The sequence below is a fragment of the Canis lupus genome, chromosome 8, assembly GCF_048164855.1.
Source record: "Canis lupus baileyi chromosome 8, mCanLup2.hap1, whole genome shotgun sequence".
Lineage (NCBI taxonomy): Eukaryota > Metazoa > Chordata > Mammalia > Carnivora > Canidae > Canis > Canis lupus.
The window spans coordinates 62222806-62239543 of record NC_132845.1 but is presented as its reverse complement, the minus strand read 5'-3'; the positions used below and the strand labels follow the sequence as shown (position 1 = coordinate 62239543).

Below are 16738 nucleotides of genomic sequence, written 5' to 3'. Positions count from 1 at the left end.
GAGCCCATGCCTCCCCGAGCTCACGCCCGCGGACTCGCTGCCAGCCCCAGGCACTGGGCCGCCACGCGGGGCTCTCGCAGGTGGAGCAGGCCTGGCTTCAGGGAGGTCTGGCTTAGCTGGGGGCCCCGGGTGACCCTGCCACGCTGCCAGTCTGCTCCCAGAACTGCACACAAGGGACCTGTGGATTGGAAGGCGGGAGACAGGTGCCCCAGAGCTCGCCACCCACTGAAACCCCCCCTGCCCATCAGGGACAGCAAGGACAGGGGTGGTCCTGGCACTGAAGCCCCCCCACCCTGCCCCACAGGGACAGGGAGGGCGGGGGCCATCCCATCAGCTTAGGCAGAGGTGGGCCAGGAGGGCCAGCAGGTCTTGGAAACCGTGAGACCTCATCTACAAGCCCACCGTCCTTCAGAGGCTGACCCATCTGCCCCTTGGAGGGATGGTAGGTGGGGAAGGCCCTCGGCTCTGGCTTCCAGGAGCGCCCCCTTACTTTAGGCATCTCATTCACCCCAGATCAACCTTCCCTCTCCCTCCTCCTGCAAGACCTGACCTGAGACTGGGGCACATACCACCCGGGGGGTGGGGGGAGCAATCCGCATTCAAGGGCTAGGGGCTCCTGGTCAGGGCAGACGGGACACTCAGGAATCGTGCCCACCATTCAGAAGGCCAGCCCAGCCGCGTCCACCTGCCTGACCCCCTCCCCATCCCAAGGCTGTCCTGATGGACACCTCCCCTCCAAACCTAGGAGACCCACCACAGGTGAGGATGATGGTGTCAGGGGGCCAGGACACGGGCAGGGGGGTGCAGTGGCCTAGCACATCCAACGCCCCCCCACACACACACTCAGGGACTTGACCCAAAGCCCCAGTCACAAAACCAGGCGGATCTGAAACCAGAAAACTTTATTGCAAAGGTACAAAAGCATCACAGCAGAGATGTACAGCAATAAATTAGGTGGTGGCTGTGAGGGGACAGGGCAGGCGCAGGGCACGTGTCAAACGGACAAGGACCACAACGTGGGGTCTCTTCTCAATAATTTATACCATAAAAGCAGCACAAAAATAAATATTGAAATGGAACAGCCGAGCAACGGAGGCGAGGACACAGGAGGCCCTGTCACCCAGACGGATGAAGGCACTGCCCCCCTCGGGAAGGACCCGTGTGTCTGAAGCACAGGAGACAAGGGGACAAACCCAAGGGACAGAGGTCCTTGCCTTTTCTCTTAAATAAAAAAAAATCCATATATTAAACGTGTGACAATGGAATCTCAGTGAGCTGAAAGGAAAAGCGCGAGAATGCTCCGGTCTTCCGTCCCTGGCCCCCAGCCCCCCGGGGAGCGGGCACACAGGGGGCCCCAGGGCAGGCGGGATGCGGAAGGGAGCAGCGGGCAGCCGGGGTGGGGGTGATCGGCTCCCACCCCCACCCGACCCAAACTGCAGCTCTGCTCTATCAGGGATTTACAGTAAAAACAGGAAAAAAGTTACGAAAAATCTGTACGATAAAATGTGTATATAATTTTATATATATATATACTTTTCTCTCTTTTAAATATTTCCCCATGGTCCTTATTGATATCCAATGTGGATTACCTACCATGGCTATGGTATTGACAGCTTTTTTTTTTTTTTTTTTTTAAATACACTGGGCCTTTTGCTCTGTCAGGATCCAGCATGCCCGAGACCCTTCACCCTCCCCCAGGACAAGGCCAAGCCAAGGCCGCAAGGCAATGCTGCTGCAGAGCCCCAGACGTCTTCCGGCCGCCCTTGACAGCAGACACAGGAGGAGGATGCAGCCGTTGGGGCCACATGTCCTCTTCCTCCCTAGGTGGTGGGTGGCGGGGCCAGGAGGAAGCTGGGAGCTTGAACTCACCGACCACCCCCAAACCCCGCAGCCCTGGCATCGCTCCAGCAGGGGCAGGAAGGGGCAGTCCAAGTTTGGAGCACAGAAGCCATGATCGATGGAGGAGGCTTGCAGGGGAGGGAAGCCCCAGCAGGGATCACCAAGGTCATGAGGGGTGCCAAGGGGGGGAGAAAGAGCAGGTGAAGGTTCCAGGTAAGGATGAAGCACCAAGGTGGCTGTGTCCCCTTGTCCCCTGTACCAACACACCACCCAGGTCCTTGGGAGGTGGCCCCATGCCTGTGTCAACTCCCTTGTCACACCTTCCAGCCCCTCCTGCAGAACCACAGCCTGCCCTCGAGGACCCTGCCAACCTCACCCCATTCCACACAGAACCCCTGCGCGTCCACCCCCAGGCCCCGCCACCCCTTCCTGCACCTGTTCCACCTTCCCCGGCTGGCTGCTCCCCGCCCAGCAGCTACTGCTCCTCAGTGGGGACCTCTCTGGGGTCCCTCCAACAGAGGGAAAACCGGCAACCCCCACGGAAATCTGGTACACGTGACAGGCCACACTAAGCCGCTCCCCTGCAGCCCTTGTGCTGCTGGCGTGCTGGTGCGACCGCTGGTGTGATGGCAGGCCTGTCCTGGGGCACACACACACACACAGCCTCTCAGGCAGCCCTCCCTTCGTCTCCGGTAAGGCTAGAGCACTGTCATGGTGCTTTTTGACACCACACACAAATGGTTCCTCCTAGAGCACCAGAGCTCAGTCAGGGCAGCGAGGGGGTTCCTGCACCAGCTGGTGGATGACAGCAGGCCACTCCTGGGGGCAGTGGAAGACAGAGGCCCTGTCATCTGGGCCACGGGGCCAGGAACCTTGTGGACCTTCCCTCCATACACCCTGACTCCCAGTGGCACAAGACGCACACCCCTGGAAAAGGACAGTCTGGAGAGAGCTGGCAGGGCCCAGAGGAAGGCCAGGTGGGTGCGTGTGTGCGTGTGTGCATGTGTGCGCATGTGGGAAGGCGTGCAGCACACGGTCTCACAAGACCCCATCTTTAGCCAGCACCCTCGTCCCCGCCACGAGTCTGTACTTGGGCTCAGGTGTTAGGGGGTCTGCTCCCCAGGGGAACCGCTGATGGGCATGAGAGGGATGCCCACCACCCGTCCGCCCGCCCACCCAGCACCCCGGCTGCTGCACCCCAAGGCCCAACCCCCGGCCAGGCACTAGGAGGCGGCTGAGAAGGGCACGGAGGTGGAGGAGATCTCGGCAGACTTGACGATGGTGATGACGCTGGTGGTGGCCACCTTGGTGGGGGTGACAGGCCCACGGGCCACGGTGCGGGCGAAGGTCTGCAGGGCCTCGTACTTGGAGCGCAGCGCGTCAAGCTCCAGCTTCATGCTGCTGTTCTCTCGAGCCAGCTTCTCCACCTCCTGCTGCAACTCCACCCGCTGCCGCTCCAGCTCCTCCTTCTGCGTCACACGCTTGATGCGGCAGCTGGCGGCGTAACCGCGGTTCTTGAGCGTGCGCCGGCGCTGCTTCAGGCGGACCACCTCCTCCTTGGTGAGGCCTCGCAGGTGCTGGTTCAGCTCCCGCACCGACATGGACACCAGCTCGTCATCGCTGAGCACCGGGGCGTTCTCGCCCGCCTCCTTCTTGACCTGCAGGGGCCACAGCACAGGGGTCAGCACAGGGACACGGGGGTGCCGAAGGGGGGGGCGGCAGGAAGGACTTGCCACAGCGGGCCCCCAGAGCTGGCTCAGTGTGTCTATGCTGGGACAAAGCCTGGTTCCGGGCAGCAGAAAAACCTGGCAGCACCGCCTCTGCCGCCCAGGCTGGCCTTCACTCCTCCATCGTGGATTGGGAGTGGTCCCTGTGGGGTCACCTGACACCACACACACAGTAGAATGCAGGTGGCTCTCTGATGGGGGTCACTGGCTACACCTGACCCTCACCTGGTTCCCACTGGCTACCCAGACCCTGCAAGGCCATGGCCCACGTGCATGCCGCCCTCTGTGAAGCTCCAGTGCCGGGGAGTGGGATGAACACAGGCAGGTGAGGGGCAGGAAGGCACGGCAGCCCATCCTTCCACACCCCTCCGACCTAGTGGGACCTCAGAAGGGGTGTGGGTGTGCACGGCTCACCACAAATGCTCAGAGTTCCCTCTCGTGCCAGACCCAACTCTGCTCCCAGGATGAGACAGCCAACCAAGAGCACAGGCTACCGGCCTCAGAAGCTGGGTGGGCCTGGGAGGCAGCACGCACTGCACGCAGTCGGAGCCAGGCCCTGGGAGCTGGAGTGTCACCATTCACACGTGCTGCCTTGCCAGGGGTTCTAGGGGATGGAGGCCACACTGCCCACACCCCGGTGCCGGGGTGATGAGCACATCCAAGCCAATAGAGATCCGGGGATCCGCTCCTACACCTCACCCTCCCAAGGAGTGATCCCCCGGATGTCAGAGCTGGCATCTCCCATGGCCACAACCCTCAATTCTGTCACCACCGCTCTGTGACACCTCCTCTAGCCAACAGCCCCCACAAACACACTCTATTCCAGGGGATGGGACTTCCTTCCTCACACTCAGGGCAATCCTGGGAAAGAGGGGCTGCTGGGGTCTGAGCCCAGGACAGAAACAGGGTCTGCTTACCCCTAGTCCCACTTACCTTTAACCCCTTGTTTGGTTTGGGATTAGTCGTCATAACCTGGGCACGTCACCCGAACAGAAGGCCTTGGAAATTGGAACTACAAGATCACATAAGAACACAAAAGTGAGCAAGGTTAGGTTCTGGCCAGGCTGGGGATGGACCTGCTGTCGTCATAAGTGACCTGAGGTGGGGACATCCCCACCGTGTAGATGCTCCAAGGAGGCTCAGCTCCTCGTTCCGAGTCACCCCAAAAGATGCGAGCCAGCCAGGCCTGAGGGGCTTGCCAAAGGGTCGGCATCCTGGCCACACCCCCCACTCCAGCATCAGACCACCAAGTCACCCAGACCCACCTTGGCCCAGCGCCTGGCAGCTACACGGCTGTCCTGTGCTGCCCCTGCCCACCAGGCTTATGCTGCCAGGGTTGGCGGGGGGGGGGGGGGGGGGGCACCAGAGCAGCTGTTGCTTCCTGTCCTCACTCCCTCTGAGCTGAGACACTTGCACCCACCAGGCACAGGTTGCACGTTTAAGGGCCAAAGTGCGCAGCAGCAAAGCTCCCACCAGGGAACAGCCACACCCAGCACCTGAAGGGCACTGCTGCCCCCAGGATGGCACCCTGCCCTGGCAAGAGCCCCCGGTACCCCTGACCTAGCCTGGCTCCAGAGAGGAAGGGCTCCTTTGGGGAGCACACCCCAAGGGATGGGTGGAGCCCCCACCCGCCGGGGCCCCGCCCTCCCTAGCAGACCTACCTCCGCAGAGAGCACTGCAGCTGTGGCATCACCACCCCCACCTGGGCTGCCCTACAGTCATGACCTGAGGCCCGTGAGGTGGGCGGGGGCTCCCTACACTGGCCAGGGCAGGATCCAGGAGGTGGGGAGCCGCCACCGCACGAGCTCATCGACTGTCTGGCGGGAGTCGTCCCCGGCGCCCGCCAGCCCCCACCGCTGCCCGCCCTTCTAGTTTTCGCGTCTGCATTGTGTCACACATTCTAATCATTCATGAAAAAGCCAGCCAAAGCATCCCAAGCATGATTCCCCTCTGATAGTTGCCATGGCGACCTTGGGAAGTAGCCAACCCTTGATGGTTGTCATGGAAACAGAGAAGCCCACAGCAACAATGGCTTTGGGCAGGCGGGTGCAGACATCACAGGTTGTGGGACGGTAAACAAACCCGTGTGCCCTGGCGGCTGGCTGGGGAGGATGAGGGGAAGGGGTTCTAGAGTTGTCAGCACACTCTGTCGTTGGGTTAGGGACCAGGGTCCACATTCCAAACGCCAGGTAAAGTGAACTGAGCAGAGAGAACATGAGAAAAATGCATGGCGGGGGAGGGGGCAGGCCCGAGAGAAGGAGCCGCACCAAAGCCTCCATCTCTAGGGCAAGTGGGACTCAGTGGGTGACTCCACCCCGCCTTCCTTCACCCATGGCCCTGGGACCCCGAGTGCAGCATAGCCTAGACCTGTCCCCCCACTGCTCCTGCCTGCTGCTCCCAGAAGGTCTCAGCACCCAGGCCACTGGACCCCCAGTCAGCCCTGGCAACACAGCCACTCTCCCAGGCACTAATGATGGATGATGGAGAGCAGGACAGCAGCAGGGCTGAGACCAGGCACAGCCTTGGGGGCACCGGGCTCCTCCACACCCCCCACACGTGTGCATGAGACAGATTCGCAGACACAGCAGCATGGGGTGATCCCGGCAGGGACACAGGAGCTGCTTCCTGACAGCAGCCTGACCCCGGCATCTGTGGTGTTGGGGGAGGGGGGCACAACGAGTGTCCCTCCCTCCAGGTGCTGGGGTCAAAGCCGAGCTAGAGAAGCCACCTGGACGGCCAGCAGAAGCCAGGCAGCTGGGAGAGCCATGAGAAACTTTTCCACGGGCACAGGAGGGGTGGCCGGGTGCCATTCCAGCACACGTCAGCGCACAAGGGCCTGGAGCCGCCAGGGCATAGCTGTGCGGTGAGTCACAGCTGTTTACAGAGTGAGGAGCTCACATTCCCACAGACCTAAAGCCCTCCCACCCTGCACGGACCGCCCAGCCTGCCTGATGAGAAAAGGGAGGCCCCAGAAAAGGAGGGACCTCCGCTCAGACCCCGACCAGCAGGGGCTTCTCTCCCTCACCATCAGTGAGGGGCCAGCTCAGCCAGCACCCAGGGCCACACAGGGCTTCGGTCAGGGCAGGTACACCTCCTCTGGGGACCTGCCCTCCATGACAGGCAAGGTGGGATGTCCAGGTAACCAGGATGGGCACAGGACTGGGCCACGGCGCTCCAAGGGCTCGGCCCCTCCTCTCTGTCTGCACAGGCCCCCTCAGGGTCCCTTGGCTAAGTCTGCAAGGTCAAGGTCACCTGGGCAAAGCCCCATGTCTACCAGCTCTGAACCCACCTGCCCACCTCCCTGGCTTTCTGGGGACAGGATACAGATGAGCGCCTCAGCAGAGGTGGGAGAAGAGTGGCCCCGAGCCCACCTGGGGTCCAAGCAAGAAGGGACGCCTCTCTCTGTGGGATGGTGCCACGCTGCGGTCTGACCCCTGGGGACTCCCTGCTGGTTTCAGACCACCTGTTCAACGGGAGAGTACACGCGGAGGTGATCATCGCCTTGAGACAAGGTTGGGGGAAAACCCAGTAAAGCTCTTCTCTCTGTAGGTCTCAGGCTCTTTCTCTGAAAATGAGGGGCTCGGAACCAGGGGTCCCAGGCTTCTGTCCAGCTTGCTGAGGCCTCAGTTGGGCCGAGTGGGGGCCGCCAAGGAGATTGGGGGCTCCACTCAACCCCCAGGGGGCTAGGGTCCATACCAGGAAACCCCTGAGAAGTCAGAGACTTGGGGACAGGTGGGCAAGTCCCAGGTAAGGGCAAACACTGTCCAGGGCCTTCTGCTCGCAGACACAACCCCACTGCCTCAGGAGGACCAAATCTCGGCCTCCGCCCCCTCCTGAGGCACCCGCTCGACTGGAAGTCTCCTCTAGCTGCTGGAAAGCACAACTGTCTGCCTGCCCTGCCAGCACCCAGCAGTCTGCCCCCAGAGGCACCTCACAGCCTCAGGGCCACAGTGCCAGGAGCACAGGGCTGCCCTGCTTTCGTGAGTTCAGTATACAGACAAACAAAGCACCATCGTTCCCCTCTGCCAAGCTATACAACATATATGCAGTAGTGAACTAAAGTCACTTCAAACACAAAAGGCAAAAAAAACCCTAACAGTTTGCCTTTGGCAATAGGTTCAGAGAGAGGTTTCACACCTGTGCAAGTTTGTAAAACAACTGATTTTAAAACAACTGCCCTAAAACATGTATTTATAAATGACTGAACCTCAGGCAACCTCATGGCCACCAGAGCGCACACAGGAGGGACTGGGTTCTGGTCTTGGGCTGGACCCCAGCCGGGGTTAGAGGCCTCGGCCCTGATAGGCCAGGCCAGGCGGAGCGCTGGTGAGGTGGCCCTCCTTCCTTTCCACAGCAGGCTCGATACCAGTGCCACCGCACCAGCAACAGGTCAGGACCAGGACCACCCCACGACTCTCCGACAGCTGCATAGGATGACACTCCAGCCATCATCTCCCGTCACTGCTAACTAACAAAACCCGCCATGAGTGGACGGAGTGCTCATCTCTCTCCACAGGCTTTTCTGAATTCCAGTAAAGTCACCTGAGCAGCCCAATGGCCAGAGCCAGGCAGGGATCCCGGGAGGCGGGTCTGAACCTCTGTGGCGCGCATGCCTGCCCAGCAAGTGAGGGTAAGGACGCCCATGTCCCGCAGCCCTTGAGACGCTGCTGATCAAGGAAGGCTGCGCTGTATTAGAATTTGGAACACCTTTCCGGTGACTGCTTTTCTAACTGAAGAGCTTAGTCTTCAACCCAAAGCCGGAAACTCTATCCTCGTGTCTATCTACACAAAGTCCAGGGAAAGACCGTTCGCCCTTAAAGAAAACAAACAAAAACAGACATACCAGCAGCCTAGATGTAAGTCAAGTCTGGGGATGGCAGTTTGGAACAAGATAGGGAGCCAGGGGCGGCCCTGCCCTCCCTTCTGGAGCCCACCAAGAATAGGCAGGTCGTCCAGGTTCAACAGTCCAAGACAGCCCTTCCAGGGGCAGGTGAGCTGGAGGCCAGGGCCTCAGACCCTCCATGCCCCCAGCATATGTCTACTGCTTGCCCACTGTCCCATTCTGCTCACCTGGGGTGACTGCAGTCCAGGCTGGCCCCAGGGTGCTCCGGCCCTTTCTGCACTGGACCCAGATTCAGGGCCCCAGGGGGACATTTGCTCCACCAGTAAAGCCGGGTGGCTAATGGGCACAATGGCCTGGGGCTTTGGAGTCTCACAGGGTTCTAATGCTCCCATTGGTGAGACCCACCTACACCGTAAGCCTCATGTGCAGGAAGCCGAATCTCTGGCCTCCAGCAGAGTGGGGTCTCAAAACACTTGCTCTTGCTCAGTGTGGAGTGAAGGCCACTGCCACTCCTCGTGCCTGCCCCCATTCAGCACCCCAGCTGTTCTGAGCCTGTGTTCCCAGGGCTCTGTGGCTGTCAGGTCCAGGGAGGGAGGGAAGGGGTTCTGTCCTCGAGCAGATCTCCACTCTGAGCAGCGAAACAGCAGCACCTGACTCACCTGGGTGGCTCCAAACCCCAAAGCCCGAAGTCACCGTGACGTGACTGCCTGTGTCCTGGAGGGCTGGGGCCCTTCTCACAGGGGGCCCAAAGCTAAGCTCCCAGCTGCACAGTGGGGCACAGGAGTCAACTGTCCCATGAACACAGGTTAACACAGCCAGCTTGCCCCCTAAGCAGATGCCTCAACCAACTGAAGATGGGTCCCAGGACCAGGAGGGCGCACACCTCCCGCTGGACTCCCCTCAATGTGGGGTGCACCCCACCAGCCCGGCCCACACCCAGCCTGCAGGCTGGCCCTGGCTGGCCGCCCTCCGGCAAGACATGACTGTCTGCCTGGCTCGGAGGACGTCTGGTCACCTTGCGTTTGCAGTTTGAGGAAGCTGTGTCATCCTGGCTCTGTCCAGAGGTGACTCAGGCGGCTGCTAAGCTGACAGCAGGCCGAATGCCTCACCTCCTGGACCACGCCCTGGCCCCTCGCTGCCCCTGGTACCCCTCTGGGTGGTCGTCCTGTCTCCAGGCTCCCCTCTGCGCTTCTGTTCGCTCCACAGCTGCCCAGGGGGTCAACCAGCCCCAACCTCCACGTCCAGCCAAGGTTAAAGAGCCGGTGTGTCTGACAAGCCCCAGAGATGCACCCTGTCCCCACACCTGCCCTGCTTCCCAGTCTCCAGCTCAGGTGATGTCCCAGCATGCAATTCATGTCCCCAAGGCCTCACTGCTCCTTCCACGTCCACCTGCTGGCCTCAGCCCGCCTCCCAGCAGATGCTCCAGCCCTCCAGCAGCACCTGGCTCAGGCCTCGGCTTCTTCCATCTGGACCTTGGTCCCTCCAATGTAGGCCCCAGGATAGGAAGAACCACCTGCCCAAAGGCCCTCCTGAGCCCCTTGCTCCCTGGCTACCTGTCGCCTTCCAGGCCTCCAGCTCTGCCTTCTAGGGCCCCCACAATCAGTGCTCCTGCCCTCCTCCCTCAACCCCTACTGTACCAGAAAGCCCCCTCCTGCCCTCCCTGTGGCAGGCGGGCACCCTCTGGTGAGCATAAATCAAGGGCTGAGCCCAAGACTTGGTCCTGGTCTCTCTGTCCGAGGCTTGCTCCCCTCGCTGGAAGGAGAGCAGCGGATGTTCTTAACTACACCTGTTCCCCTCAACTTCCAGCAAGTGGGAGGCATGCTGCCTAACCACACGTGAGCACTGCACTGAAGGGAGGGGGCTCTGGGGCACCCCCCGTCCAGGGCAGCCCACGTGACACAGAAAAGCAGGCAGGGTGCTACGCCAGACCCCGGGTGTCAGACTCTGGCGCTACAGGCCAGGTGAGGAGGCTTCAGGCTTGGGGTCCTCATCTAAAGCGGGAGGGGGTGGGGGGGGGGCGTGGACTGCATGATCCGTACCATGTATCTCTACCTGTTCTAAAGTTCTATGATTTTAAGACAACACTTTCAATTTCCTGAAACTGTAAGAAAGAGGAAACATGACGAGTCTGGGACTTACAAAAAGCAAAAGTAAACACGGGAGCAATGCATCTTCCATCGGCAGGGAGCAGGGAGGCGGGGAGCAGAGGGGAGGGTGAGTCACTGTTTACTGCTCTGAGGAGCAACCACACAGAGAACGCTCACAGCTGCCCGGGTTCCATTTCCCGTGTGGACTGGACCCTAAAGCCAGAAAGTCCACTCCAGAAACCTTTAGACTCGGGACCAGGCAGGCCTTCTTCTCGGCTCCTGAGACAGTAAACAGACTCTCCAGCTATTGGAGCTCCAAGAGAGCCCGCGTGTGGGGCAGCAGACACTTGGGCGGACGAAGGTGGGTCGGGAGAGCCACCTCACTGCAGCCCTGCCGGGCCCTGGAGACAGGGCTGGAACGAAGCAAGCCACAGCAGTGACTTCCCCAGTAGCCCCAATTCGACTCCCATTTTTAGCAACCACCTTGAAAGTGAGTGGGGCTGAACTTGGACCACATCCCTTAAAGTCCAGCTATGCTCAAACACAGACGCAAAGGCACTCCAAAGAGAAGTCTTGCTTTGTGTTCCTGGGTCAGTAAACTTTATTTTGGAACCACAGGAGGACCGGGGTTAAGTTCTAAAAGCAGACCTCCCTCCTCCCCGCCCCCCCCCCTCCCCGAGCTCAAACTCAAAACACTGCTACTGGGTTACCTCCTGAGGGAAGTTCTGCAAAAGATGTCAACTACCCACAATGCAAGAGAGGTTTAGGTGTGCCTCACCCACCTGCACAGCCCACCTTCCACTTCTCAGACCCCTCCCACCCGCGTGGACAGACACTCTTTAAGAAGCCCCATCCCAGAAGGCATGGTGCTTGGAGAGGCCCAGCGCACACGGTGGAGAGCGGCACTCTGCCGAGATATACCTGTGCTGGGAGGGCTGTAACAGCAAAATCTCCAGTGCCCATAAAGGGGAGGGAAGAGGGGGAGGGGAGGGCGTCCAAGTCACACGGACCCAGGAAGCCACGGACCCCATCTGCGTGTAGGGATCTTCCGCACTGACCATCCAGCGGGGAAGCAGGGCTGCCCGACCAGAGAGCAGCGGGAAAGGTAAACAAGAGCATAATCATTAACGCAGAACAGAGCAGGGAACTTCCAGCACCCCAAAACATCAACGCTCCACGACTGTGTTCTGCTTTGTGAAAGCACTCCACAGCACGTGGCTGGCCAGAACAGCACGAGACGCCCAAGGCAAAGCCATCAGCTCTGCCTAAGGTAGACCCAGGTAGGGGGGACCCTCCCCCACCCCGTAGCCCTCCGAGGTTCCCGGGGCGGGGGCAGTGGACGCGGGTGGGCGGACCTGGGAGGGATGGAGACCCCCATTCGCAGACGAGAAGGTGAGGCCGCGGGGTTTGGGGCAAGCGTCCCCCTCCCCACTCAGAGCTCCCACCCCAAGGCCTGCCTCCGGGGAACCCCTGGCAGGTCAGCTGCTCCGAACGTGACAGCGGTCATGAGTCCCCTCGTCCTGTCCCCCCCGCCCCCGCCCCCAGCGCGGGTGGGCAGCCCCCGCCGGGCAGGGCGGCACCGGCCGGGTCGGCCCCGCGCCACCACGCGCTCCCCTGCACGTGGCCTGTATTTTCGCCCCCGCCTTCCCGCCTCCGAGCGGATCTCGGGGCCAAAGGCACCGCCGGCGGAGAGGGCTGGACAAGGAGCGCCGGGCCCGCCCGCACGCCCCGGGCTCCCCCCCGCGGGGCCCCCAGCCTCCCGCTCGGGCTCGGGGCGGCCCGGGGACCCGGAGAGCGCTTCGGGGCCTCAGGGGCGGGCGGCCCGGCCCGCGCGGCACCTGACGGCAGGTGCGCGGGCCGGGGTCTCGGGGTCCCGCCCAACTTCGCGGCCGCGCCGAGGCCGCCGTGACTCAGCGGCGCGCGGCCCCGCCCGCCCCCGGCCCGCCCCCGGCCGGCCCAGCCCCGGCCCCGGCCCCGGCCCCGACCCCGACCCCGGCCCCGGCCCCGGCCCCGGCCCACTCGGCCCGGCCCGGCCCGGCCGCTCCTCACCTGGCGTCGCGCGGGGGGCGCGGGCGCGCGGCGGCTCCTCGCGGGCACGCGCTCTCCTCGCGCTCGCGCTCACTCTCGCGCTCCCCTCGGCCGCCGCCTCCGCCGCGCGCTGGGGCTCCGACTTCGCAAAGAACAACAAGTCCCCCCCGCCGCCCGCCGCCAGCCCGCCCGCCCGGCTCCCCAGCATCTGACACCGCTTCCGGGATCGGCGTCGGCGCGCGTCACGCCGCCCCGCCCACTGCGCGCCGCCGCCGCCCGGCCCCGCCCCCCGGCCCCCGCCCGCCGCCCGCCGCGCGCCGCTCGCGGGCCCGGCCCCGCCCCCCGCCCCCAGACCCCCGCCCACGGCCCGGCCCCGCCCCCCGCCCGCCGCGGCCCGGCCCCGCCCCGCCCCGCGCCCGCCCAGCGCCCGCCAGAGCGCCGCCGAGGGCTGCACCTGCGCTCAGGTGCCGCGCGCCCCGCGTGGTGGCGGTCGTCCCCAGTGAGGGAGCCGAGCCAAGAGCTCCCCCGTTGCCCACAACCGTGCGCCCCGGCCGCGCTGCTCGCCTCTCCCAGCCGGCCTCGCGCGCGTCCCCTCAGCCCCATTGGACCCTCGGGAGACTCCGCCGTCCCCAGGGGTGGTCCCAGCGGGAGCCCAGCTTGGGGGCAGGGGGCTCCACCTGGGAATCCAGCTGGAGTTCTCGTCCTGGGGGACAGTGCGCTAGACGCTACTGCCAGAGGCCAGGGTCCTGGGGTCTAATCGGGGAGGGCAGCCTCCTTGTACCATTGCCCCCGTCCCCGCCATGGACATCCCCATCTGTCCTTTGATTTCTCTTTTTTGGTCAAGAAATGGGTAAAGAAGGACGCCTGGGCGGTTCAGAGGTTGAGGGTATGCCTTCGGCTCAGGTCATGATCTCTGGGGACCTGCGATGGAGTTTCACACTGGGGTTCCTGCAGGGAGCCTGCTTCTCCCCCTGCCTATGTTTCTGCCTCTATCTGTGTGTCTCTCATGGATGAATAAATAAAATCTTTTTAAAAATGGTCAAAGAGAATTATTTCTCTTCTATAGAAATGGTGATGAACAGCTTTGGCCCAGGGCCTCAGTGTGAGGGGCTCCCAGGTTCAGGGACCTGGGGAACAGGTCCAGCTCGTGGTTGCAAAGGCAGGACCAGAACAGTGCCCTGGGTCACAGAGGGGGTGTTCTGGTCCCATGCCAGGTGGAGGACAGTCTGTGGAGGGGACCCCTCTGTAATAATCCACAACAAACAGAGACCAACCTTGAGTCAAACAGGTGAGTCAAACAAAGTTTCATTGAGCTGCTTTTACAAAGCTGAGGTGACCCATGTCATTCCATGCTTGTGCCTCTGGAAATGATAAGCAAAACCTAAACCACTCCAAGGCTGTGGGGAGAGAACTACTAACCAGTTCTCACTCATTTAGGAAAGTTCTGCTGAGGTAACCAGTCACCATGAACAATGAGTGTTCACCACACTCTCACTGTGGGGGCTGCTGTGTGACAGCACAGCCCCCAGCTTCATTCTCTGCTCAGGTGGGCATGCTCCTGGCTGGCCAAGTGTCTTTCTGCTGTGTGCACAGCTAACTAAGTAAGTCCTACTGATTTGTTGTTTTACTTCTGGTACATGAGAACTTCACATGTCATGGTGTCAGAAGTGGGATCAAAAAAAAAAAAAAGGACACCCCCCCACACACATACACACACACACACAATGACTCCAAGGCTGCTCTGCAAACAGGTCTCAGCACCCACAGAGCCCACTCAGCTCACCACTTTCTCATCAACCCTGCAGTTTGAGGGTGAGTCTCTGGGATCTCAGCTCTGCTGTATGGTGTCCTAAGCTCTCCACCTTTATTGTGCATTCCTGCCCAGATGGCCAGAGGGGTTTTATGAAACATTCTCTCTCTGTGTCCCATCCTGTAAGGCCCCTTTTGGAACTGTGTTTTGTACTCCTTTTGTCTTTTAGCAGCTTCTGCTTGTGCCAATCAGAGTGCATTCCATTGTCCCTTAATGGGTTTTGAACAAGAAAAGGTATAAAAGACATGGGTTTTGCTATTATTGTTTTGTTTTAGGTTTTGGTTTTGGGGAGGGTTAGTAAGGGAAAAAGAGTAATTTTGTCTTAAAGTTAAATGATTATTCTGGAATAACAAAGGAAAAAGACAGGAAAAACCTAAAGGGATACAGAAAATTGCAAGAGGTTTGTGGAAAAAGATCTTGAAAAAGCAATTTAATGTGTGGTTAAATGGTCTAAGATTGGAATGGATTATTTAACTTCCAAAAAAAAGAATTTTAGGGGGTGTCTGCCTGGCTCAGTCAGTAGAGTGAGTGACTCTTAATCTCTGGGTCATGAATTCAAGCCTCATGTTGGGCATGGAGCCACTTAAAATTTAAAAAAACAGATTTTTAATATCAAAAGTACACCAGTACAAAATTAGAATTTGTTTTTTTGCTCTGTTAAAGTCACAGAAATATTTTAGGTTATCAGTCCACCCCTAATCAGAAATTATATTTATTTATGAGAGACACAGAGAGAGGCAGAGACATAGGGAGAGGGAGAAGCAGGCTCCCTGCAGGGAGTGCAATGTGGGACTGGATCCCAGGACTTTGGAATCATGACCTGAACCCAAAGCAGACGCTTAACCACTGAGCCACTCAGGCATACCCCTAATCAGAAGTTATAAATAAAGGTTTTTCTTTACTTTTGATGTAATCTGCCTATGAAACAAAAATTCTGTATTTTATGAATATAATTTTCCTGTGCTTTACTAAGTTTTTGATTACCTAGAAAAATAACTGAGTCTTTTCTATTAAAAGAATTAAGGTCATTTTTACAACTCTGTAACTTTCTGTATTTGGCTTTGAAATTTTTAATCATCACTTTGGTGCCAATGGATAACTATGTATTGCTTTCACAGTGAACTATGATCCTATTTGATATTTGATCCTATTTGATATCCTTTGGATATCTTTGACAAACTTCTCAAAAATCAAATTCTAAATGAAGTTTTTTTTTTACCTCAAACTAACTTTGGGATTTTTAAAAGGACCCCTCGACGATCTCAAAAGATTTGTTCTTTCTCCTTATAACAGGAATTCTGAACTAATTAGGCTTATTTGATATATTACATTACATGGGAAGCATTGTCTAATAAGAAGTGATGATAACCCTTTAGCTTACGTTTGTATAATTTTTTGTTAATAATATGTTCATTCCAGATATTCTATGAGATTCTTGAAAACCTGACATGTACTGCTACAATGTTATTAGTCATAATTCTAGTTATTATATTAAAATGTATGTCACAGAAAAAACCAAACTTCCTTGTCAATGATCTCACAGATCTTTAACCATGGCCACTTTAAGTCTGTTACCATTTACAGACCCTTATTGTTTTACTCTGATGCTTTTGCAAAACTGTTCTTGCAAAAATGCTTTCTTTTCAAAGACATTCCCAGTAGTGATCCTGACAAGCACTCTAGAATGCAGCTCTTCTGATAACCTCAAGACCAAAGCACTGAACTGAGTGAAAACTTCTAAAACTTTTCATGGAAAACTAATTGATTCATAAAGCCACTAACCCAAGATGAGGCAAGCAAGAATTAATTACAAAACACTGAACGGGGCACCTAGGTGGTTCAGATGGTTAAGTGTCTGCCTTCAGCTCAGGTCATGATCTCAGAGTCCTGGGGTCAAGCCCCAAGTCAGGCTCCCTCCTTGATGAGGAGTCTGCTTCTCCCTCTGCCTCCGCCCACCTCAATCCCCCCTCATACTCTCTCTTCCCCTTTCAAGTAAATAAATAAAATCTTTAAAACAAAACAAAACAAAAACACCAAAGGAGATTACTATAATTAGGATCACCTCATTTACAACATTGCTAGTTCTTTCACGTCTTGTTTTCTGGGTGTAAAGGACCCCATTTCTCCTCTGTCTTAAGCTATCTATGGTGTACAACAATTTGGTAAAGTGTATTTTTGCAACAGAGGTTGAAATGTGTTTCTTTTTCTCCCCATATGATCTCTCTAGAATTCAGGAAACTCTTGTTAAATATTCTTATTTTTAACAATATTCATGTTTGCATAAGTTCAATAAGAATCTTTTTCCCCTAACAGGACATAACTGGCTTGGATTCCTGGTCTGGACAGGCTCTTGAAAGTCCAATCTGAGTTTTCTTGTGAAAAGTTCCAGTAAAACAGACTTATA

At 58.2% G+C, this 16738-nt stretch overlaps 1 protein-coding gene across 2 annotated transcripts; it reads right to left on the bottom strand.

The window, feature by feature from the left end:
• Positions 1-887: 887 nt before the first annotated feature.
• Positions 888-12734, bottom strand: MAFK (MAF bZIP transcription factor K). Of its 2 annotated transcripts, none has more exons than XM_072836713.1 (3): positions 12546-12734; positions 4500-4578; positions 888-3497 (listed from the first exon to the last, which is right to left on the bottom strand). In XM_072836713.1, exons 2-3 carry the CDS (start codon positions 4533-4535, stop codon positions 3063-3065), a joined length of 471 nt encoding a protein of 156 aa, XP_072692814.1. In that variant the 5' UTR covers positions 4536-4578; positions 12546-12734; the 3' UTR covers positions 888-3062. The 2 variants fall into 2 exon arrangements, with proteins under 2 accessions (XP_072692814.1, XP_072692815.1); XM_072836714.1 differs by lacking the exon at positions 12546-12734 and adding an exon at positions 5228-10317.
• Positions 12735-16738: the final 4004 nt, after the last annotated feature.

Coding starts and splice junctions, on each gene's coding strand:
- MAFK (XM_072836713.1), bottom strand. CDS start 4,535: ATGACGACTAATCCCAAACCAAACAAGGGGTTAAAG. Junction 3,498..4,499: donor AACCAAACAAGGGGTTAAAG/GTAAGTGGGACT, acceptor TGGCCCCTGCAG/GTCAAGAAGGAGGCGGGCGA.